Here is a 26,198-nt window from a genome sequence, read left to right as displayed (position 1 = left end):
GGTTGTTACCCACACTTTTAGGAAGAAGCAAATCTTCAGGTATTGCTCTCATAAGGAAGAACAGATGGTACAACATGGCTGTGAAATGAGAGATTCACTTGCTCATTGGCATCCACAACACCTTTTGCAATAGGGCAAGCATCATCTGAAACAATCTTTAGGAACAGATCCTTGCCCCGAACAGTTCTCAAATTTTAGCAGTCTCTCTCACTTTAATTTTAATATGTGCATGGACCTTCCTGAGCCTTCTCCTGCTCCCTCGCCAGCACTTGTCAGCATGGGTAGTCATAGCCACAGGGCATCAAGGGAAGCTGCTGGGAGCTCCCACTACCTTGCAGCCAAATCAGCCATAGGGTGAGGGGAGCTGACCACCCTACAGCTGATTGCCCTTCCCCTGGGCTGTTTGAGTGACTCTGGGGGCTCATCATCAAGTTCTACATGGGGCCCCAGAATGACTAGGACCACCCCTACCTGTCATATGCTATAGAACCATTCTGCTTCCAAACTGAAGCGTAAGAAGTTTAGCTGGCACCTGTTCCTTCCTCCTCATCTCTGTCCAACCTGCTACTTATCCAGGCAGGAGGCAGAGCATGTCCTCCTCTCTACCCCATGGAATGTGGCAGAATGCAAGTGCCCGGTGGAGCCTTCTGTCCTGAGGCCAAGATGGCCACCATCTTAAGTAGTTCCACCAAAATGTCTAAAGATTCTCCTGTGAAGAAAGTCCTGATATATAGTACATATTTGGCCATGTGTACTTGAGGGACTGCCTCTCCCAATATGTTTCCCAGAGAGCATTGCACTCTGCAAATACCAACTTCATGGTGGTTCCTGGCCCCAAATACGTTTGCCTGGTAGAATGAGTTACCAGTCAAAAAACATGTCCTCACGGAGTTATCAAATTTCCGCAGGGCCTGCAAGACCCCACTCTGTCACCAAGCCTATGGTTGGCCATGGTGGCTGGAAAATCATATGGGCCTCCCTCCTCTCCTTACCCCCTCCCAACATAAGACTGAAAGGCTGTGGGGAGAAATAGCTCATCAGACTGTGGTTTAATTCTATTTATTGTTGTAAACTTTTCCAAGCCCATTTCTAAGGAGGGGCCATGTATAAGTAAAATAAAATAAGTGTGAAATGACAGAAGTAATCTAGACTTTCCCCTAACATGGAAAGTAGTGTCTTTCACATGTTGCTTGTTTAATTCACTCTGCAAATTATAAGAGACTAGAAAATAAGCCCGCTGTAATCAAAATACAGCGGGCTCTAGGGAGGCTGTGGAGGTAGAGGTGGCAGCGGGGCGAGAGCACGTACCCGAGGCCAGGTGTTGGCCATCTGGCAAGGCGGCAGCGAGTAATCCTGGGCTGCCCCCTGGCCCGTGGCTTACCGGAGTGCGTGCGCAAGGCAGGAAGCGGAGGCAGCCGGGCTGGAGGGCAGGAGAGAGCTGATTGGTGGAGTCTTGAGCCGCTCAGCGCGGCTCCCCCGGCGGGCTGGGGCAACTTCGGCCATCGGGTGGGCAGGGTGGGCGGAGGTGCCGCTCCAGCGCGATGTCGAGGCTGCCGCTCACGGCTCGGTGGGACAGCGGGTGAGCGGAGCATTGCACGGGTGGCCCGGCTCCTCTCGCGCGGCTTCGGCAGCTTCCGGTGTCAGGTGGGTGGGGTGGGCGGTGGCGCCACTCCCCCATGGTGCTCAGGCTGGCGGTCCCGGCTCCATGCAGGCGGGGCTGGCAGCGGCTGCAGCGAGGCGGGGGCGTCTTGTGGCGGCGGGTGGCGGCGCAGGCTGCTCCCGGGTGCGCGGGCAGGCGACGACCCGTCCTCTTGTTGGCGGCGGCATCTGGGCTCTCCTGGTCTCGCGGGCAGGCGGCAACCTGTCCTATGGACGGCGAGCCAGGTAATGGCGCTTCTCGTCTTTTTTTTTTGTTCAGTGTGGTTTTTTTCTTTTCTTTTCAGTGGCTCCTCGGAGGTTGCGCACGGCTGCGCACGGCTGCGCACGGCTGTCGGGGGCTCCCTTGCGGCCGGCCTGACGCGTAGGAGGCGCTTTGCGCCTCTGACGCACCAGGCCAGCGGCAAAGGGAGCAACTGCGCGCCGCGTGCAGCGCGGCTCACGGTTGCTGGGGCTGGGAATCGGAGGGACCAATCGGCAGGCACTGCGCGGCTGCCAATTGGTCCCTCCGATTGTCTGTCGGGAGGAAGGGTCCAATCCGGACCCTTCCTCATCACGGACACATCCCGCCCTAGAACCCCTTAGCCTTTTATTTAGTCCGTGGCGCCCGCGGTGCCACGGGCGGTTTAAAGATGGAGCAGCTGAGGAACTGTTCCAGATGCAGTTCAACAGTTAAACATTTGTAAAATCCTCACTTTTACCACTGAAGACTAGCAAATCCCCCATTATTCCTCTCCTCATTTGATTTCTTGTAACTCTGTAAACAAGAGTTAAGATGCATCCCATGAGAATACTTATTGAATAAGTACAAATATCCACAAAACTTTGCACTTAGATCTTTCTGCCAAGTATTGATTATAGCAGTCGGAGGTCACCATAAAATGCTCAGCAGTGACTAATAAATGCCACCCAATGGCTAAGTGATATCCAATTAGTATTTAAAGTTTCCTGTGGGAAATCTAGGAAACAATCTTTAAAATATTTGAGTATTTTAGTACTACTTTGTTTTCCATTCCCTCAAAACCAGGGTGATCATGTTAGATGCTAGTATAACCTACTAAGACAACCAAACAATATTTTGCAAGACTAAAATGACGAATATGAACTCAGCAGACATCTTTTTGTATGCCCCCAACCCTCTGGCACTTGTGGAAACACTAATGTAATGAATGGGAGCTGCACAACTACCAGTGGGGTTGCACAAGAGAAATGTGATGTATCCATTAACAAGGTTGGGCATTTGTAAAACAATTAATAAACAATATAAATCAAATCACCTTAAATAGAATTAATCCAATCACTAAAATATTTGATAATTTCAAGAAGTGACTTTGATTCTGGCATTTTTCTCCTTCTGTGTTTCACAGTTGAATGAGGTAAAGCAAAGAAAACAAGAGGAACCAGGGAAGTAATCTGGTGGATAAGCTGACAGGTGCATTTTTCAGCACCACGGTGTGTATATGTGTCTTTGTGGAAGATCAGGTTTCTAAGTGGGACTGAAGTGCAAGGAAAGGAGTGATCAGTGGGAGCAGGTTTGAGATGAGGAGGAGAGTAGATTGGTGTGGATGAGGTAGTGAGAGGAGAGGGCGATTTGGGAATTTGGGTCATTAACAGGTGGCTGGTGAATCTGTGGAGGATTCATGATTTTTGTGGTAGATTGAGCAAATGTTGAGGGTGGTAGCTCCAGTTTCTTGGGAGTTTTTTAAAAATATGAGTATGATTTTGGATGGACATCTCTAAGTGAGGAAAAAACCTTGTTTCACACACAAAACTGCTTCTAGGTGGCAGAGAAAAAAAATTGTATAGTAGGGAAGTGTTGTCCGAAAGAGAAGAGGACCTCTGGGACTGCTTGTGCTGGGGAATGGGAGAAGATGGACAGGAAACGTTTTGCTAAGGTAAGAGGCAGATTACACATAATTGCCAAAATGGGACATTCATACTGCTCCCAGCCTACCAATGAATGGATGCCATAATTTGCAGGTGGGTGGAGGAACAGTGTGATGCTGAACTGAAGGATAAGCTTTCTGAAGTTGGCATTAACGAATTTTACTAGTTTGGGGTCTGAATTACCCCCTTTAATGCATTTGCTTCTAAATTTCTGTCTATGTTTGAGACATCACATGTCTGTGAACAGCTCTTATCTGTAAAAAATGTCAATATATCAAAAGTACATTCTCGGCTTACAGATGTATCTAAACGGCATACTCAAGATTGCCACAGCACAGACACAGACTTCAAATTTTTATACAATTAGAGCAAGAGGAGTCAGCTAATAAAAAATAAAAAAATAAAGGAAATACTGCATGTGTGTTAAATTGTTTAAGCATGTTTGTGTTTTGAGTAGAAAATAATATTGTTAATTGGGTTTGCTTGTATCCTTTATGAAGTTTGTATCTCTGGTACCTGGCATTACATTTTATGGTATGCATGACCTGGCCTAACAAGGTGACACTTATGTCAGATTCGGCCCTTGTAACAAATGAGCTCAACATCTCTGCTACTGCTTGGACCAGCATACCTGAAGGATCACCTACTCTCTTATGAACCTGCCTGAACTCTATAGTAATCTTTGGAGTCCCTGTTTCAGGTGCTCCCATCTTCTGAGATTAGGCAGGGAGCCCAGGAGAAGGCTTTCTCAGTCATAGCACCAAAATTTGCCTGTTCCCTTTTGTTGACATCTTCTGTTTTGTTTTGCATTCCAACAGTGATCCTCATTCCTGCCCAGTGGCTTAATGGCTGCTTTTATGGTTGTGTATTTTAGATTGATTTTAATTGTTTTAATGATGGGGTTTTGTTGGTTTTTAAAATGTGATTTTATTATGTATGCATTCATTTGTTAGCCACTGTGATGGCCCTTATTAAGTAAGACATACAGGGTATAAATGTTATTTAAAAAATAAACTAGCTCCCATCTTCTTCCTCCAATAGCTTGAAGCACTTTCCCCCCAGCACATCTCCAATCCCAATTAATCTGACTGGAAGAAAAAAAACTGAGGGGCTTTCCGCACCGGGATCCTTGTAGCAAATTGTTTGCTGAACGAAAAATCGCCATTTAAAATAGTGGAATTCGTCGTTATGCATACCTGACTTTGTAGTGGAATCCAGTTGCGTTTCCATCGTTTCCCACAAGCTTCTGGTCTCAGCAAAAATCGCTAGAAAGGAAGCGCTATTGCTGAGCTCGTCCCGCCCCTGGCCGTCAAGCAGCCAATGGGCGGCCGTTAGCATGCTACCAAACAGCCCCTTTCCCTTTAAGAAAGGTTTAAAAAAACAAACAAAAAAACACCCGTTGCAACGAATATGCATTGATTTGTTGCAACGGAGAGACCCATCCAGCTGGCAGGTGTGTTTGAGCTGCCGTTTCATCGTTGCCACGCTCCCCCCGAGTGAAAAAAAGAATCCCCCCCCCTCACGGGCGCGATTTTCGGCCGAAAACAGTGTGAAAAATAAAGGGAAAATACATCAGCAAACAGGCTTCTCTGTTGTTTGTGCTTAGTGACTAAACAGCTCTGTGGAGGGACTGAAGCCGGGGAAGCATCTAAACGGAGGCTCGCCGGTGCGTTGATCTCTGCTCGCTCGGAGAAAAAAAAAATGGCGATCGCTTCGCCGGAAGATCAGAGGAGAGAGCCAGGGGGAGGGACTTTGTAGAAACCACAACAATGGTAACGCACAGAACTTTCCCGCTAGTGTTGCAGATTGGTTGCAGGAGTGTAGCACTTTCCGGAGGGTGAATCCACTTTTGGGGATTTCCCTGAAAGCGCTACAAGGAAGCGCTTTTTGCGGATCGGTTTCAGGTATGTGGCAGATTGTCAACGACATTGCGCATAATGGCAAAACTGTAGCGTTTTCAATTGGCAACCATTGTGCAATTTTGAAGGAGTGCGGAAAGCCCCTGAAAGTATCAGAGGATATGGGAGGCAGGGCTCAGTGTTAAGATCCTGGGAACTGAGGGAAAATGATCTCATACACTAGTTCATGCATCTCTGTGTAGATAAGAATTTAACAGTCCATAAAATAGGGGTGTTTCCTCCTCTACCAGATTCAAAGCAGATGGATACTTGTGTGTGTGTGTGTGTGTGTGTGTGTGTGTGTGGCATAATACCTGACGGGGAAAGTTGCAGATGGAAAAATGTTTCCCACTGAGACCAGTAGAAACAAAGAAAATAATCTCAAATCATTTTTTTAAGTATAGACTATTCATAGACTAGAAATGATCTGAATAAAATTTCTAATTTTAGAAATTTTTGTAGCATAATCATAGGTAATAAGAGAAAACTTCTATAGTGGAATCGGAAATTTCCCTTTTGGCAACTGGCTGACCTCTTCATTACCTTCCTTAAACTGACTCCTCAAATCAATTTCTTTACTGCAGTTTTCTGAGCTCTTCCATTCCCCCCTTTAAAAACTGGACTTTTAAAACTGTAATCCTTCTGGGCCTTTCTTGTTTTTTTCCTAATATACAACAACCTGCTTACTTTTAGGCATTTTGTAAATAATATTGTTTACTGCTTCTGTCAAAACATGATTATTTTTTCTACATATATTTATTGTTAGATTTGCCTTCATTTCCCCCTCAGTTGAATACCTAACAATGCAATCCTAAACCAAGTTAAAGCCTTTTAAATCCACTGAAGTCAAGGGGCTTAGAACAGTATAACTCCACTTTGGATTGGATTCTTGTACTTTAGCATTTGAAGTTTAAATCTGTTGTAATATGAATACCAAATATACTCTAGTGAAAATGTACACAATTCCTCTCCTATTATGCAGTCTCAACATTCATAGGTGCTACCAAGTGTCTGAAAGAGGCTCAAAGAGTTTGATGTTTGATGACAGAAAAGGATTTCTGTCTTGAATGGAGACAAAGGCATGATTGCAACAGCCAGAGGGGTGGAACAAGGTGTGAATTAAATGAAGCTGTGCTTCGGCTGAATGTCTATTGAAGTGGTTGCATAATGCCATCACCATGTGCCTTTATCACCCATCATCCCATGAGGAAATAAGTAAGGGTTCAGTTCATTACAGGCTGGCCTTTGAACGATGAGAATCACCACGGTGAAGTATAGTGTGGTAAAGAAGGTCACATGCTCTAGATCACTAATAACTAAGATGTATTAAACTGCACTTTGACTATGACACAACTAAAAGTACACAAATCCTATTAAGAACTTCTGAATTGGTATAATTCACTTCCTTGAAATGCGTATCCAGAGATGTTATTTATTTATTTAATGTATATGCCTTGCCATTTCCCATGTGAACCCAAAGTAGCTTAGTGTTCTCTTAGTGTTCTCTCTTCTTTTTTAAATCAAAATTTAGTAAAATCTGTTTCCAGAGATTTCAAGCTTTCACCAACTGGTCACCTCTTATATTAATAATATTGTGGAGCATGAACAGCTTCATTCATGGCCTATCAACCCCAAAGAAGTCTGCAACTTGTTAATTTGATAGCAGAGTCTCCTAATGACAAGTGCAAAGGGAAATAGTTGCCTGGCAAAGAAAAACTGCATTCCCTGTATAAATCAGGCAACATCCCAGAACCATCTCCTATATACTTAGAACAATTCTGCACCAGTTAAATGTAGTGAAATGCTAACCATAGGTAGTCATTATATTCTGGCCACTCTGCATGATATCGCCAACATCCATTGTCCAGGCAGCAAACTGCTTGCTATAGCCTCCATTTTAAAGCGCTAGTTGAGGAATTACATAAAGTGCATTCTCCAACCTAAAAAATGCAAGCTACAGGAAAGCAACCAGCAGGCCATCAGCAAAAGAAATGTATGGAAGTGAAGAAGTGCTATCTGTGCCTCCAATGTCCTGCCCTCACACCCGCCTCACTCTCCCATCTACCAGAGACGGAATTTTTTTCTTGTAGCAGACCAACAAACAGCCATACAAGCGTGCAGGCAAAGCAAAAAATAATTTTCTCCCCAAAACAGTTACACAAAGCATGCTTCTCTAAAGTTCCCCCCCCAAAAAAAATCAGGAATGAGATTTTTTTTTAAGTATCAAGACTTGTGATTCCATAAGGGGTGGCATTTAAAAAGCACTATGCATCTATTATTAGATTAGACGAATAGGCGTTTCAACTGAGAAGTATTGCATTTTAAAAAACTAGCAGGCATTACGGGCCCTTTAAAACATTAAGAAAGGGGATTGGTTGCCAGGATAGATTGACACGTAGAAAAGAGTTGTATGTAAAGAGCGTTGCTCTCTTCCGCCATTTCCAGCAGGCAATGTGGAGTGTAAGAAACGTGAAAAGGCAACAGATGAAAGCAAGACAGCAAGAAGGTGAGGAATGGCTGGAGGTGCAATAATATTTAATGCTACGTCACTATACTGGCGTAACAACTTCTTCGATGTGCGGAAATGCACATAATGAATTTGGACCAGCTAGTATTCATCTTTCCCAAGTATCTGTGCTGGCCTCTTATACAATCCACCTCCAAATCACACCATGTTGTTTCAAACCGTTAAACTGCATGGTTTTTGAACATGACATACACATGTTACTATTATTATTTGATTTTTAAACTGCCTCTCTCCCATAGGAGGTGGTTTACAACATATTAAAAAATACATAGGTATATACTTGATTGTTATCATTTACATTTCTAAAAATTAGTCACTAAAATAACTGCCTAGCAACTTACATTGACTATCTAACGGCTTAACCCCCTGCCTTCCACCCTCTTTTCTTTCCCGCCTGTTTGATAGGCAGGTACCTCAGTGGCATGGACAAGAGAAGAGTGGGGAAAACTGCATACTATGAGAGCCAGTATGGTGTAATGGTTAGTGTTTTCTGATCAGGATCTGAGACACAAAAGTTCAAATCCCTACATTGCCACAAAAAGATGCAGGGTGACCTTGGGCCAGTCACATACACTCAGCCTAACCTATTTCACAGGGTTATTGTGAGGATACATTGGAGGACAGCAGAATGCTGTAACCCACTTTGGATCCCCACGTCAGGGAAAGGCAAGATATAAATAACGTAAAATATATATATAAAAAACTGATGCAATAGAGCACCTTGGCCCTCTCATTCTAAGAACACTATGCTTGCAGTGAATGGGTCCAAGTACAGTTGTTTAGGATTGCTCTTAGTATCTTTGGACAAGACCCTGAATGAAAATGGATAGGTTAATAAGAAGTTGTGAGGATGTGTTAGGAAATTAATATCATTTAGCAGTTATTGTGAGGCACTGTGATTCAGGAAGTGTTTTCAAAAGAAATGGATATTGAAGGAGAATTTGGTTAGACAAATTCTTTCTCAGAGTTTTGGAAACCCTGGGGTTTCTTGATGGCTCTGGAAGGGTTTCCTGGATGGGTGGGACTTACAGGTTTTTTTACAAAATTGTTAAACATTTTTTGGGTATGGCAATATATTTTTGGGGTATGGTCAACTGGTTCCCTCCCCCTCCACAAATGGCCAGTCATGGGCCTGGAAGGTGTAGGAAGGGGAAGGGACCCTGTGTGTGTGTACACAGCAATGCTTCCCAACTGTATTCTGCATGATCACACCACTTCTGGGGTTTCTCAAAGTCTGAAGAATGTTTCAGGGATTTCTCAACGGTAAAAAAATTGAGAAAGGCTGGGTTAGCAAGCTGCACCCATCAGTGAACATTGCAGACTTCTCTTTTGAAAACATAGCCAGTGTGGCTGAATACAAGCTACTTTATTTATACAGGTAATGCAGTGCAGTAGTATAGATTTTAACAGATCCTTACCTAGAGTAAGTATTAGTAACGCATCTGTGACATAATAACCAAAGATCAAAGGTCTGTGCCAAGCTTCTACTCCAAAAACAGCAGTCAACAAATATGCGGCCAGTAAAACCTGAAGGAAAAAGAAAAATGTCTTTCATTTTATCTGCAAAATAAAACGTAAGAATATCCAAATCAGAGCCTTTTTATTGGCATATAAAATAGACAAAAATAAGGGGACAAATGCATAACCAGAAACAAGTTTGAAATGTATATAACAAAGACAGGTTTAGGCTGCATATAGTAGCATACAATAAAATAAATAAAACTGAGCAAGCTACATGTATAACTAAAACCAAGATTAAAATACTTAGGGAACTGATTCTAAGGGCCTTTTCGCACGGGGATCTTTGTTGCAAATTGTTTGCGGAATGAAAAATCGCCATTTAAAATAGTGGAATTCGTCGTTATGCATACCTGCCTTTGTAGTGGAATCAGTTGCGTTTTTTAGCGTTTCCCACAGGCTTCCGGTCTCGGCAGAAATCGCTAGAAAGGAAGCGCTATTGCCAAGCTCGTCCCGCCCCTGGCCGTCAAGCAGCCAATGGGCAGCCGTTAGCATGCTCCCAAACAGCCCCTTTCCCTTTAAGAAAGGTTTTTAAAAAAAAAAAAACGACCCATAGCAACGAATCTAGGTAGATTCGTTGCTACGGAGAGACCCATCCAGCTGCCTAATGTGAGCTGTCGTTTGATTGTATGATCGTTTGCACGCTGCCTCGAGTGATAAAAAAAAAATCCCCCCCCCCTCTCACAGGCCCGATTTTCGGCTGAATTTATGTGTAAAAAATAAAGGGACTTTATTTCAGCAAACGGGCTTTTATGTGGTTTGTGCTTAGTGACTAAAGGTGAAGGACTGAAGCCAGGGAAGCCTCTAAACAGAAAGAGGCTCGCTGGTGCGTTTATCCCCGCTCGCTCGGAGAAAAAAAAATGGCGATCGCTTCGCCGGAAGTTTGGAGGAGAGAGCCAGGGGGAGGGACTTTGAAGAACCAGCAACAATGGTAACGCACAGGTCTTTAGCGCTACTGTTGCAGATTGGTTGCAGGAGTGTATCGCTATCCGGAGGGTGAATCCACTTTTCTGGATTCCCCTGAAAGCGCTACAACGAAGCGCTTTTTGCGGGTCGGTTTCAGGATTGTTGCAGATTGTCTACGACGTCGTGGGTTATGGCAAATTAGTAGCGTTTCCAATTAGCAACCATTGTGCTATTTTGAAGCCGTGCGAAATGGCCCTAACTCTTATCATACCACAGCTTTATGGTGCTTCACAAAAATGTTACCACATACTCTGTTGTTTCAGGGTTGTGATTTTCAAGAGATATGAAACCTTGAAAGAATCAGAAAGTCCCATCTTGTTTATCAAGATGGGGCTAAAATATTTCAAACACATACCTGTGTAAAGGGAACAATAAAATAGAAAACTTGGAATAGTTTCAACACAGCTTGCTTTACAAGGGCTGTGCCTGTCTGAATATGCTACTCTTAAATCTCTTTCAGACAAAACTGCTGATGGCAAAAAATTTACTCTGGCCATGGAAAGAGCTGAGATCTTGAGCATATGTATACAAAAATATGTTCCACTGAAGCAAATGATTCAATACCTAGTCAATGTGTTTAGGCTTAGGAAGAGGTTCAGAGTATCTGGGGCAGCTGTGCACACCACAGTGGCTTAGCAAAAAGAATGGCTATTAAAGTCTTTTAAAACATAATGATGAAAAGAGGATATGTCACGATTTTATTAAATATCTTCTGTAAGGCTAATACCATTATCACACAGAAGGGGAATCAAATTTGCAACTGTAATTAACAGTAAAGAACAATTAATTATCCACTGATCTAAAATGTTGCTTCTGCATGGGCTGAACGTCACAAGGTATATTATGAAAACACTGCAAAGGCAGTTAAGTTTGTGATGCTAGAAGTTAGTTTTATGTCTCAATTAGAACAGAAACCTTTGTCCCAAACAATGATACTCATATGATTTTTTAAAACAACAATTCAAAAGCCACATTGCTGCACACTTTCCCCAATGATTTAAAAATATCTCTTTAATCAATATATATCCATGTGTCAATACCATATGGTTATACCTAAAGTCATATTATGCTTAAAAAATGTAGTGATAGCTTGCCATTTTTTGGTATATTCTTGATAAATACTAGAGCCATTTAAATTTGTTCTTTTCTTTTTTCAAAGCAAGTGGTTGAATTCAAGTTTTTGAATCAAACATACTTTTTTAAATGGCCTTGACTGCATAAAAGATAGGGATTTTATGACTTTTTAAGAATATTTGTCAATCTAAATTTACATGCAGCAATACAACGTTGGAGGGATAAATTGTTTTTATCATAACTGATATTAGATGCTATTGGAAATGCACAGACGCCACTGAAAACCTCATGCCTCATGTCTTCCCTTTTCTCACTGCTCCATCTAATAAAATGCATAATGTGACATTATTAGACTCAACGTTCCCATCCCCAACTCTCTTCATTAATTGCTGTTTGCTGTCTCCACACTGAGAACTTTACTGCCCTGGCTCCTGTGTGGGAGCACAAATCTGGGGTGGAGAGGTGCACCGGGCCAAATGCTCCCCCATATGGGAGCAGGAAGAGGCGGGGTAACCTGCCTCAGCTCAGACTCCAACTTGCAGCGCAGTGCAAAGCTTCCAGTATGGAAACGGTCCTCTGCTTCTTCCAGGTTGACAGAACCCAGCTGATGCATGTCAAGCCATTGTTTTCCTAGGTAGAGGCTGTTGGGGAGGGGAACTAAAGACAACAGGGCAGATAAATATAGGTGGGTTGTTTGATGGGAAGGAGAAAAGTGAGTAGGAAAAGGTGAAAATCAAAGGGGCTTTCAGGAAAGAAAAAGAGGAAACATGGGGGGGAAGGAAATGAGATGTCTCCTGCAAGTCTGTACAGGTTCCTGCTTATTTTTTCTCATAAAGAAGGGGACTGATACTATTAATTATTCTCATATGCATTATTCTCATCTAATAAAGAAGTATTTCTTCAATACTTTTAGAAGAAGAGCTAGTTTTCAGATCCCACTTTTCAGTACCAAAAGGTGTCTCAAAGCAGCTCACAATCACCTCCCTTTCCTCTCCCCGCAAAAGACATCATGTAAGGTAGGTGGGGCTGAGTAAGAAAACTGTGAGTGACCCAAGATCACTCAGGCTTCACGTGGAGGAATAGGGAATCAAATTTGCTCTTTACTACGACAACATGCTGGCATTAGTACTCATTTAATATCTTCACCAAATGTATTTGCCCTGAGAAATACTTGTTGTGTCTGTTAATATTTTATTTTATTAAAAGTTTCAATTATACAAAGTAATAAATACTTACCACTTGGCTTATTTCATATCCCCAAGGAAGAAAAAGAACACCTGTGATCTTTTTTTCCCAATGCGAAAATGTAAAATTTAGTGATATAACTATCAAAAATAAATACATGGTGGACACGGGAAGTCCAACCTTTCCATTATCACGGGAACAGATGGAAAACAAAGAAAGGGGCAAAATTGAGGCAGCCCAGCTATCTAGTCCATGGTCAAATAGCTCTCCCAGAGGGCTACTGGACTGAGTTCTTCGAGCATGTTTTCCATCTAAAGAATCTATAAAGAAATAGAAAATAATCTAGATAAATTAGTTGTAAAGACAAATTACAAAGATAATGACATATTTAGCATTTTGTGTCTCTCAAAATGTTAAGTATCTTATTATCTGTATTAACTCTAGGGAACATGCTTTCAAACCACTCTCAATGTAGGCCAAAAGTTCAGAGGACTTTTTAAAATTCTTGTTTTTCAAAGCTGGTAAAAGAACAGTGTGGATATAAATAACAGACACATTCCTATTTCTTCATATTTAAAATAGTACATACAACTGGATATTTACCAAGCGGCAGGGACTGTATATTCCCAAGTAGTAGTCCTAAAAGTAGTCAAATTTCACCTGTGCCTTCTCTCTCAGAGACCACTCAATTTAGTTCTCTCTCCCTTAGATATTGAACTGTGCTTTGATATTAGATGACTAACTTTCTACTAGTTTGAATTGAAGAAATATTAAGAACATAGCATCTGCCTTTTGTTTCTCTTGTTACCTGTGTGTGAATTGCTTCAGCTTTTTCATTAACGCTGGATAACAGTTCAGGTTTGAATAGTTAAGGTTTGTGCATCATGGTGTGCTCTACACCCCTGACTATTCTGTTTGTAACTCTTTTCCTTGTCTAGACCTTTTGGGCAAAATTTCCTAATGACCCTGCCCACAATTAACTCCCAGGTCCATTCCGCACAAGTTTAATGTAGCAGGAGTGTGGCAAATTGTAATCGCTACTAATATGCAGTTATGCACGACGTCATACACAATCTGCCACACTCCTGAAACAGTCCCGCTAAAAGCGCTTCGTTGTAGCGCTTCCAGAGAAATCCCAAAAAGTGGATTCACGCACTGGAAAGCGCTACACTCTTGCAAACAATCTGCAACAGTTTCGAAAAAGTTCTATGTGTTACCATTGTTACGGTTTCAGCAAAGTCCCTCCCCCTGGCTCTCTCCTCTGAATTTCCGGTGAAGCGATTGCCATTTTTTTTCTCGGAGCGAGCGGAGAGCAAAGAGGCAGCGAGGCTTCTCCAGCTGTAGTCCCTCCACAGAGCTGCTTTAAACCTCCCCTCAAGTCATCAAGCACAACACAGCCCCGTTTGCAAGTTCCCTTTATTTTCGGCCCGTGCACGGGGGGGGGGGATTTTTTTTTCACTTGGGGGAGCGTGGCAATGATGAAACGGCAGCTCACACGCCAGCTGCCAGCTAGATGGGTCTCTACATTAGGAGGAAGCAAGGAATCAAGGAATCAAGGCATATTCGTTGCAACGTGTGTTTTTCTTTTTTTTAAATAAAACCTGTTCTTAAAGGGAAAGGGGCTTTTCCGGAGCATGGTAACAACTGCCCATTGGCTGCTCATTTGATTGATGGCCAGGGGCGGGACAAAGGACGGAAAAAATCACTTCCCTTCTAGTGATTTTTGGCAAGACCGGAAACCTGTGGCAAACGATTGAAACGCAACTGGATTCCACTACAAAGGCAGGTATGCGTTACGCCGAATTCCACTATTTTGAATTCTGTTTTTTATTTCCATAATCAATTTGCCACATTGACCCTGGTGCGGAATGGGCCCCAGAATTTGTCTCCATGGCATTACTTAACTACTGGGTTCAGATGTAACATTACCCTGAATTAAGGAATCAGTTAACTGAGCAAACATGTAGACCTTCACATAATAAATTTCCTTGCTGTAATAATTTCCCTGAAATCTATGTTATCTCTGCCATTGCTAAAATGCATGGATTCTCCAATAATCTTTCAGACCTCTGACTAAATTCACAGGCCTATCCTGACCTCTTCGTTTCAGTTAGTGTTACACTTGCATAGAGCTTGAGTAGAAATATCTACAGACTTGGCTGTGCAAGTTTTCTCATCATACTTTACCTAAAATGTAAGCCAAACAGCTGGCAAACGCACCAAAAACCCAGACCCATGTTGGAATCAACCCAGGACTGGATCCTGCCCCAAAGGAAATGAAAATATAACAGTTTAGTCACAGAAATGAGTATAAGATAAGTCTGCTGTCATTAACAAGTCAATAAATAAGCCAGGCTACAATATGGTTTCTGGTACCAAATTTTAAGGCACCTATCTTAAAACCTGTATACAAATATATAGAAAGAGCTATATTTTATCAATCTGTTTTGAAGCTGTGATTGATATATATTCTGCCATTGATTTAAATACAGAGTTTATCAAACTCAGCTCTTCATAGTGCCATAGATCTTGCGCTCATTGAAGAGATTTCTCAGTAGCAGGACCATTTCAGATTGCAGGAAGGAGCATATAATGGACTGCTCCTCCATTTAAAAAGTTCCTCTGTACAAAAAAGAAACAAAAAATTTAGCTTAGCCTTCTCCCTGACATGCTGTCTGCAGATAATGACTTTTTTTAAAATAGGGAATACCTTAAAATACCTATCCTTGGAACACCTGGCCACAGTGATCCAAGCAATGGTCACTTCCAGATTAAACTTCTACAACTCGCTCTATGTGGGCTTTCCCTTGTCTTTGACCTGGAAACTGCAACTGGTACAGAATGCAGCTGCATGGATCCTCGCTAGGTCATCTTGGAGGACCCAAGTCCAGCTTTTGCTGAGACAGCTGCACTGGCCTACGGTTTGCTTCCCAATAAATTCAAGTTACTGTTTTTGACCTTTAAGGCTATATGCGGCTTGGGTCCTACCTACCTGCGAGACATCTTACCTGCTTATGCCCCCTGTAGGGCATTTCGCTCTGTGGGTATGAATCTGTTGGTGTGCCTGGCCTCAACCAGGCTTTTTCAGTCCTGGCCCCTACCTGGTGAAATGACCTTCCAGAAGAGCTGTGGGCCCTGATAGAGCTCTCTTCGTTCTGCAGGGCCTGCAAGTCAGAGCTCTTTCACCGGGCATTTGAATGAGGCTGGGTGGAGAGCTTGGGGTTTTAAGATCGGGTCTCTTCCCACCCACCCCCCATGTCTGTGGGCTAGGACTCCCGTCTTACATCATATGCAATAGTGATGGCTTGACTGTGGGTGCTGAGGCATTGAGTCATTGGGGAGAAGATCTGTATTTTAACCGCCATCGATTTTGGGGGTATTAATGTAACTGGGTCTGATGTTTACAGTGTAGTTTATTAATGTTTTATTTTATGTTTTATTGGTTGTAAACCGCAACGAACCAGTTTTGCTGGGAGTGCCGGTATAAAAATGTGATTATAAATAAATAATTATATGCTGGAATTACTTCAGTTAATAATTTCTACAAAAAAGGGCCAACGTTTGAAGGAATTCTAAAATATTCCATGAAATATTACAATGCCAGACCACAATCATTCCTTCTGTGTTCTGCATATTTCATAGTTGGATTACTACTTTTCATTTGACCACTTCTGTCTACATTGCTTGTCTTTTGAAGCTTCATTCCCACCCCCATGTAACTGGCAGCTTATGTCTCCAAGTGTTGCCAGCATCACAGTACAGCTTTCAAGGAGTACAGGAATACTTGAGCCAGTTTCTGCCCATGGCCTGCATCTGATCGTGCATCTGCTGAAGTGAGTCACAAAACCGATGCTGACTCTGACTCACAAAAGAGTCTGCTGGAATAAATGTTCTTAGTCTTCAAGGTGCCACTGGATTCCATGTTTTGTTTTTTTTAACCTGCAACTATAACTACTGCCTCAACTGCAAACAATTTCCATTTACAGCTCAGAGTCACTAGAGGTGAATGAAGATGACTACTCTCCCCCTCCTTGTACCTACTATGGGTTCCTCTCAAAAAGAAAACAAAACCTAATCAATCTGTAGTTGAGAGTTCTTACCACTGGGAGACAGCTCAAAGTGTTTGGAGTCCCTTCACATACAGGTTGGACAGGAGACCATGTGAAGGTGTAATAAGTTTCTAAACCATCTTCCCTCCTAGTGAATTGTGCCTCAGTCACCTGAAGTTATCTCCAAGCTCCACTCAGACACAGAACAAAAGCCATTGAATCACAAATCTGTATAGCTGTGTTACAGTTTAATGAAAACTAGAAATTCGAGGACATTTATTCATTCATTTCATAGCCTTTCTTCCCATTGTTGGGACAAAGTAATTTACACCTTTTCCTTAATTTTATTCTCAGAACAACTCGGTGAGAGTGTGTGACTGGCCCAAAGTTACCCCTGAAGGTTCCATCAGAGAGTGGGAACCTCCACACTGCATGCCCATTTACATACAGGACAATACTTTAATGCCCCCCCCCCCCCCGCTCAATACACTGGCAGTTACATGCAGTGAGAAAATGAGACTAACAGGCTTAGGAATTAGGCAGAGATTCACCCATTGATAACCATATGGGTTTAAAACCTAAAGGACCTATGCAAATATTGCATCTAGTGCAGATGTTTGATAGACTTCGTGTGGAACAGGAACAGATAGTATTTGGCAGGCCAGCTCTTGCTCCTTTTTCACTAATCTCTACCTTCACAAGGGTGAGTCTTGAATGGTTGTGGTTTCATTTGATATAGCTGGGAGGAGGAAAAGCCGAACTGAAACATCTTAATACCAACAATCCCCAGTGATAGTTTGAAATTGCATTCTAACATACATAGGAATAGTTTTTCCTTTTTCCATTTTTTTATTTTTAAAGGCTGATAAACAAAAAAATAAATCTAAAATTGACATATGGCTTGATTTTTTAACCAAATAAATCTGGATAATACATCTGGATAAAAGTATGCTGACACTGTTGATCCCTCTGGTTCTATCAGCAGCCTTTGATAAAGTTGACGTTTGGTCCTGATTGACCACCTTGCCTCCCTGGTGGTGAAGGGAACTACTCTTAGTTGGTCTTCTTTGTTTTTCTAGGGACATTCTCAGAGGGTTCCTATTAAGGAGGGGAGGCCTTCCCAATGAGACCTCAATTGTGGGATCCCACAGAGCTCCATTTTCTCTCTGTTGTTATTTAACATATATACATATTATTTAGCACAAAGCTTGGAGAGCCAGCCTGGTGTAGTGGTTAGAAGTGCCAACTAATCTGGTGAGCTGGGTTTGATTCTCTGCTCCTCCTCCATAAGCAGCTCATCTTGGGCTGACCTTGGGCTCATCACAGCACTGATAGAGCTGTTCTGACTGAGCAGTAATATCAGGGCTCTCTCAGCCTCACAGGGTGTCTGTTGTGGGGAGAGGAAAGGGAAGGTGACTGTAAGCCGCTTTGATACTCCTTCTGGTATAGGAAGTGGAATATAAAAACCAACTCCTCTTCTATATGAACCTTCTTGCTGAGTTCACTAAGAGGTTTGGAGTTGGGTGCCATCAATATGCTGATAACACTCAGTTCTTACTCCTGCTAGACAAGCAGCCAGTGACAAGGCTTTTGGTACTATCCCAGTACCTAGATAGTGTAGTTCAATGGTTAAGGGGGAGATGGCTAAAGTTTAATCCATCAGAGATGGAGGTCATGCGACTCAAAAGGGTTGAAATGCCAGCTGGAGGGTCACTTCCAAGACTTGATGGTGTCCAGCTGACAGCTGTACACTCTGTAAAGAGTCTTGTGGTATGGTTGGATTTTGTGCTATCATCGTATAAACAAGTATCCATGTTAGCATGGTCCATGTTTTTTTTTTTTAACCAATGCCAGGCTCCCCAGTTGGCTCCTTATTTGTCTGGATCAGATCTTGCTTCATGGATCCATGCAACAGTCACCTTCATATTGAACTACTGCAATTTACTCTACCAGCTGGCAAGTTGCTACCTGGAACACAAGGGTTAACTCATAATACTCTAATTCTTAGGCAGCTGCACTGACTACCAATTAGTCTCGGATCCAATTCAAAGTGTTGGTATTAACCTTTAAAGTTCTTAATGGATTGGTACCCTCATACCTATGGGACTGTCTCTTCCATTTCAACCACGCCATGCTCCCTACAGTCATCCTCTAGTCTAGTGATCACTTGTTGGTGCCCAGCCCCAGGATGACTTTGTTAGATGTTACCTGAGGAAGAGGCTACTTGGTTGTGGCCCCCTACTCTGTGGAATGCACTCTTGGATGATACTAGTGTGCTGCCAGACTTGTTTAGTTTCCACAGGGCATGAAAGACTGAATTGTTTATGTTTGTTTGGAGGGTAATCCACATGTTTGGGTTGTTTTTTTGTTAGCCATATGGTGCTATCCACATATTTTAACATTTTAATCTTAATAATTTACATTTGTCTTCTGTTTTGGTTATGTTAACCTTATTTATATTATTTTAATGCTGTAAGTGGCTGCGAGACCTTATAGTTGAGTAGTAGCTAAAAAATTCAAATACAAATTCAAATAAATAAAATATTCCAAAAACTCAATGAAATGGCATCTTTCAGGGAACAGACATTGTCAAGTCAATAATAATGTTAATTTTATAAACAAATTTATTGATCCCTGGTAGAAGTAAAAGCCAAGGTGTCCCCACTGTCCCAGACAAGGGGGGCTACTTTCTTCTCTGTGTCCCTTCCTTCCTGGCTTCTTTATCTCAGCTCCTCCGTTCTGCTGTTCTCGTTGTCTTTCTCTGTCCTCATTTGTACTTTCATAGCCTTCATAGCTGGGGCCATACCTACCCCAAACTGTGGCCTTCTGTTGCCAAACCCTTCCTATTTTCCAGGTTGTCTAATGACTCCTCTCTTCTCCTTTTGCTGCCTTCATGGCCCCTAACCCTATAGGCGTGGCCTGCCACTACCCTTCAACTGGCTTGCTCTCTTCTCCCCAGCCAGAATTGGTGGCAATGGCTTCCTGATGAATTGAGAAAAGGGTTAGTTATTAGCACCTTGAATAGTCTAAACTGTGCCAGTGGAGTTCTGCCATCTACAGCATTGTCTATCATAGCCCCCTGCAAACATGGAAAGTATCTCTTCCATTGCCTAGCTATGTCATGTTAGATAATGTTAGATATAACAAGATACAAGAAACTAACAGTTACCTGATGCCGTGTAGTCCCAGTCATAAATAGATAATATCAAATAATGAATCAAAATCATCAGAAATCCTGTGAGGGTTAAAAGATTGGGAGCAATCCATAAGGGCACCATCTGCGTAGTTTAAAAAAGAGTTAGAAAAATGTGAGAACTAAAATGTATTATATTATATTTATTGACTGCCATTCTTGGTATGTTTACCTGCAAATACTTAATGTGTCACAGGAAAAAGTTTTCATTGCAAAGAACAGAAATTCCAAAAAGACTGCAGCACCACAGTGTGGTAACATTAGGTGCAGCAGACAGAAGTAGCCTTCAAGTAGGCTAAATACCTTTAATATTTTTTTGGGGGGGTGGGGGGTGGGTGGGAAGAATGATCACCTCTACTAAGAAAACCATCAATTTTCACTGTCTGCTATTAGATCCTGTTTTTGGTCCTGTGCTGTAAAACATATGTTAAACACTGACATCCACCATCTCTTCCTGGGGCACAGTTTATGTTGAAGCTACCCCTCTAGTAAGAGTTTCTGCTCACACCTAATGTGGGTCAACTGCAGGGAGATAACAATGGAAATGGGGGTGGGGAGAAAGTAATGTTATAATTGATAGAGGTCACCCAGGGTTCAGGATAAAAATGCACAGGTGGCAAGAACAGCTATATCGTGTCTTCCACAATGTTCCAGCTGGTTCCAATGTCTTCCGCTGGTTCCAGCTCTGTGTTTTATATATTCATCCATTTAGCAATTTACAAACAGCAGAAATCCAGTTTGGATACTTAATGCAATTCTAGTGCAAAATGGCACAGTAAATTAAAAACACATATTCATCTTGAAGGTTGATGATCCTTTTTGCATAGTGAAATTGTTTCTTTCTTTGACTGAATATATTTTGTCAAAATGCAAACTTATTCAGTGAGTTCTACTTCTCCTGGATATGTGGAAATCAGCCCAGTATTAAGGGAATTAAGTATGTGCAAATTTCCATCATAATTTGTTACTTAAAATAACCAGAAGATATCTCCAGCTGTCTAGTCTGCCTTGTAAAGGCACAGACATGATGGTGGATTGGTGGCATCCAGCTTTCTGTACCACCATCCAACACCTAGGTATGGTGGGTGCTGTGAACTTCCTGCACAGAGAATGTGAGCCTCCTTCAAAATGGACTAGGCTTAGCTGCTGATGGTTGTGGTATCAACATGCACTGGCAACAGTGTAGGAAGTCAATGGCCCTCTTGTAGTGGATGTTCTTAGATTTTGTTTCAATCAGCCAGGAAATTTGGAAAGCTGATGGAGAAAATGAGGTCCACCGTTTATGCTGTGATAGCAGTTAAGCCGGGGAGAGAATTTGAGAAACAGAAAAGGTTAAGTAGAGGAACGAAGAGGAGAATTGGGGAACAGAAAATATATGGTGGAGAGTAGATAGCATTTGCCCCATAATATCTCTCTGCATCTTTATTCTATCCTTTCTTTAAGGAGCAGAGTGACACATATGATTCTTCTCTATTCTCTATTATCCTCAGCAACCTAATGCGGTAGATTGGGATGAGACATAATGTAAATAGGTCCAAAATCATCTTTTTAACTGTATGTCTGACCTGACACTTGAACCTGGGTCTTCCCATTCCCAAGTCTATCTTTTTGACTGCATTCTGTGAACACAGAGTGGAGTTCTGTTTGTTTTATTTATAAGTTTGACAGTTTATAGTCGCAGTCTGCTATCACTTCTAAAAGGTGCATATAGCGTACATAAACATAAACATTTGGGCTTACCAGTGTCCTTAGAAGAATTGGTTTTTATACCCTGCTTTTAACTACCAGAAGGAGTCTCAAAATGGCTTACAATTGCCTTGCCTTCCTGTCACCACAATAGACACCCTGTGAAGTAGGTGGGGCTGAGAGAGCTCTGAGGGAGACTGCGAGAACAGCTCCATAAGGACTGTGATTAGCTCAAGGCCACCCAGTAGCTGCATGTGAAGGAATGGGGACTCAAAGCTGAACTGTCAGATTAGAAACTGCCGCTCTTAACTACTACACCAAGCTTACTCTCCAAATCTATATATAATCTTCCTGGTTAGCCATCAAATAATTACTCTATTTTAAAATGTAATGTTTATGATCACTTCGGAACAGCTCCACTGAGAAACTAACTACTGAATGCTTGGCGAGCAATACCAACATCAGTTTTGAATTTTGGAAAGCAATCGGAATAAAAATCTAAACAAAATAATTAAGAATGTTTGACAACCCAGTCCATGAGACTTTCTCTTGGAAACAATATCAAGGAACATACAAGTCACATGAAAGAATATTAACATATCTCCTACTTAATTACAGCTGACTTCAAATACTGTAAGACTAATTAACTACCTTATGACAGAAACAACATCTAAAATGAAATATAGTTCACTGACAGGTTTGGAAAAAGCAAGCTGGTCAGTCCTCCATGAGGTTTTGTATATTTACTCTACTGTGCACTTTTGAAAAAAGCTTTAATGAGATGTGCTAAAATTACTTATTACCATTTCTCCCTCTGAGTTTTTCCACATGCTTAACTTACTCCTGATTTCCTTGGCAGTCTATAAACAAACACTAGAATTGGTTTGTGCATGGTTCTTCTAAATGTCTGTGCTCTCTCTGCATTTTTATAGTCAGTTTATTTCCTCCTGCACTGGCTTCAGTAATGAGGATTTCAATGGACACTGCAGTCTTCATAGATGGTATATGAGAGTTATTACACGATGAGGACGTTCATCTTTTTCCTTCCACTGTGACTGGCTATAAGAAAATGTATGCCATTGGAATTGGGATAATCAGGAAGATCTTATATAAAAGTAATATTTGAATCCATAGTCTAAAGCTAATATGATCTTTATTAAACTGAAATATTCTAAAAATGAAAAATATAAAACTATAGACAATATTCAAGCTCCTCCCCCAATACTACAATCATTCTCTAAGATGCACTTTGTGTTATTACTTCCTCAAAGATCAATACTGACATACAGGATTATGCTGATTGTTATTGGCTCTGGCTTTTCTTCAAGAGTAGTAAATCTCAGTGAAAGCAATTATTTTTAAAGTAAAAAAACATCTTCAGATTCTTTTTTACAGTTCAGATTTTAGTCCTCTTTTGTGATCATGATAATGGCTTTTATCTTCATCTTCTCAAGGAAAAATGGTGCTACTTGGAGCAAATACCCTTAAGTGAGAAGACACAGTATGTTACAGGAAAAACAAATTATACACACAATGGTTTTCAATATGTTCCAGCTCTAGGTAGAGTGTAGTGGAAGATAATGACATTTTACATTGATCTGAACAGCTAGTCAAAATATCAGTAGACTAACAAAAAAACTCTACTAAACTTCTGAGCATTCTAAGCTTGCTAAAGGATTGTATATACTTTTTAAAAAAACGCTGGTATTATTTTACAATACATTTAAATTGAAAACAAGATTCTGCAGACACAGAAAACTGCCCAGGATTCACTTTTCTTCTGTGGTGTTCAGAATTGCGTTCATATTTGCAAACAGATCCTCTTGCAGTCACCAAGGAAAGGAAAGTGACCTGTGTACCCATGGGGCTTTGTTTGCGACAGCTGACAATGTAAGATCTGTGCAAACAAGGGTCTGTGGATTGCAACCACAATGTCCAGGTATAAATCACTGTAGGTTCTGGGCTCTTACAATACATAAAGGGAGGAGAATCTCCGATTTCATTTTCCCAACCCCATATTTTCCCATTACAATTGTAATCTAGAATGGTCCACCCCAAAAGACTGATGGATCCAGATGGATTCCTTATATCTCTTGAGGAATTTCCATTACGCACAACTGGTGCTCTTGTTGCAGCTCTAATTGACCTGTGGAATATGGAGAGGATTCAGGCTGCAGACATTATTGTCCCCGAGTGCCATCTCTTCTTCCATGGATTCTGGAACGCCCCTGGTTCATTCAGATTTTGAAATGGTTGGAAAGATTCTTAGAGCACAAGTGGAGAACAGCTTGAAACAAACACATCTTGCTTACTCTGTGACACTGAAAACAGTGAAACTGGCTCATGTTTTCCTCTCCATTATGCATGTACAATGCTGTCCAGCTGAGCTTTTCTGGGTTGTGCAGTGGCTTTTATCTCAAGCACTAGGGGATGCTAGAGTCTCTGTTGATTCTCTTTGACTTCTCAGTGGCTTTTGATACCATGAAGTATGATGTCCTTCTGAAGAGGATGGCTGGGCTAGGAGTAGGAAGAACCATGCCTCAGTGGTTCTGCTCTTATTTGACCAAATAATTCCAGAAGGTGCTACTGGAGGACTGTTTCTCAGCCTTGTGGCATTTATGCTATGGGGTCCTGCAGGGTTCTAATTTATCCCTCATGCTATTTAATATCTAAATGAACCTATTGGGAGAGGTCATAGGGGGATTTGCAGTGAGGTGCCACCAATATGTGGATGACAGCCTGATGTTTCTTCTTAGCCAGGTAGATTTACAGAAGTCCCAAACAGGTGTCTAGAGAAGGCAATAGGACAGACAAAGGCCAAGAAATTGAAGCTTAGTCCTGAAAACAACTACCTCCTCCAAGACTATCTAGCCTTCCAGTTAATATCTGCCTATGTTCTGGGCTGGTTCTGCTCTTACCTTTTCCCCACTGTTGTCAATCCTGCTGAATTCAAATCATCTGAACCCGGGTCTTCCTCCTTCCTTTTTCTTGAATTGAAAGAGACTACATTCTACACTTAATTGTGCTGTTGTTCTCTCCTTCTTGCTTGATTGGGGAAGCTAAGAAGGGGGAGGGGAGCAGTGGTCATGGAGCTCCAGCCGGCATTGGAGTACAAGGCTGGGGAGAGGTTTATTTCCTGCCATTCATCTCCTGACTCTACAGCCAAAGCAAGTGGGTGGGGAGAATGAGAGGGAACAATGCAAATCTCAGCACATAGAATTGTGGGCTTGGAGCACAGTCACTTTAGAAATGACAACAAAAGTAAGTCTTGCGAGGGAATGGCAAATGGGAACCAGGTCTTTGAACTGATGCCCTGACCTATCAGTGACAGACTGCTTTGCTATGTCAGCATTGGAGGCGCAGGAGAGGGGGAGGAAGTTAATCTGGCAAAACGCAGAACATCTACACTTAATACAAGCTTTGTGAGTGATTTTCTCAAATGTAGCGAGTTATATCCACTCCTGGATATCGTGGAGGAAAGGTAGTGTCACCGCAGATCAATCATAGATGTTGCGGAGGAAAAATTTAAAGTGCTAAATATCAAAATGGAAATCGAATAATGTGTGGATGACTTTTCAAAATTCGGGGTCATCGAGAATAAAAAGCCCAATGCAGATTCAGCCCTGCTCTCTCTGTCCCTGCCTTCAGAGACAGGGCATTTTTCATGGTTTTATGAAAGTTTTGAGACTCCTTCGGGTAGAGAAAAGCGGCATATAAGAACCAACTCTTCTTCATCATAGTAGAACCTTGCCTTAGTAATGCCTTCCCCATTGAGGCTTGCCTGGCATCTACTATATTTTCTTTTAGGCACAAGGCTAGAACACATCTCTTTACCTAGGCTTTGAATAAGGGGTTTTATCTTATCAACCTCTGAATTGTCTGCTCTATTTTATGGACTGTTTTTATGTTGCTTATATCTGGCCCTCCTTCTGCTGTTGCTTATGTGTTTTCATTGCTTAAATATTTTAATGTTTCTGATGACTGCTACTTTGTAAACTCTGACCAGGTTGAAAGGTGGCATAAAATGTTTTAAATACATTAATGCTTTATACTGTGATTAATTGTAAACCATAATGAGCAGGACTCTGAAGAGGTGGAATAGAAATATTGTAAACAAAGAAATACATCTTTAGTATTCATGTATATCCTGACCTATCTAAAAGGGAAGTTTTAGTCAGAAATATCTGGCATCCTAAGATATTAAAATAGTAATGTCATTTTAATAGTAATTGTAGTGATTGCTTTTATAGTTAGATTTTTCATTAACTGTTCCAAAACAGGCAGTGATCGAAACACATGATGTCGCGAAACCATATTCAAAGCATAATTTAATTAATACAGTAAGACTCTTACCTGTACAAGTCTGTTCCATAATGGTTGCATAATATATACAGATAAAGGGTTTGAATCCACAGCTCTGTACTGCAATTAAAAACAAATTTATAATTATGCATTAAAACCGAATATCTTCAAAAGCTGAGTTTACTTCATATTTGTGGTATTTTAAGATTTAAAAAATAAAGTTTTCCATGCACTCAGTGTTGATAACATAGAACTGT

At 41.6% G+C, this 26,198-nt stretch overlaps 1 protein-coding gene across 3 annotated transcripts in view; it reads right to left on the bottom strand.

Moving 5' to 3' along the window:
- Nucleotides 1–26,198, bottom strand: part of LOC143844805 (ethanolaminephosphotransferase 1-like) — a 60,790-nt gene that overhangs the window by 14,534 nt on the left and 20,058 nt on the right. For 2 of the 3 annotated variants that reach the window (XM_077352455.1, XM_077352454.1), the window contains exons 2-6: nt 25,993–26,061; nt 19,930–20,038; nt 14,899–14,973; nt 12,763–13,031; nt 9,387–9,495 (exon numbers count right to left, since the gene is read on the bottom strand). In XM_077352455.1, coding sequence (XP_077208570.1) covers nt 9,387–9,495; nt 12,763–13,031; nt 14,899–14,973; nt 19,930–20,038; nt 25,993–26,022 — 592 coding nt within the window. In that variant the 5' untranslated portion in view covers nt 26,023–26,061. The remainder of the gene's footprint in view (nt 1–9,386; nt 9,496–12,762; nt 13,032–14,898; nt 14,974–19,929; nt 20,039–25,992; nt 26,062–26,198) is intronic. The other variant, XM_077352457.1, reaches the window with a different exon arrangement.

Source organism: Paroedura picta, chromosome 9, assembly GCF_049243985.1.
Source record: "Paroedura picta isolate Pp20150507F chromosome 9, Ppicta_v3.0, whole genome shotgun sequence".
Lineage (NCBI taxonomy): Eukaryota > Metazoa > Chordata > Lepidosauria > Squamata > Gekkonidae > Paroedura > Paroedura picta.
The sequence above is the reverse complement of the archived record's forward strand: the minus strand, read 5'-3'. Positions and strand labels throughout refer to the sequence as shown.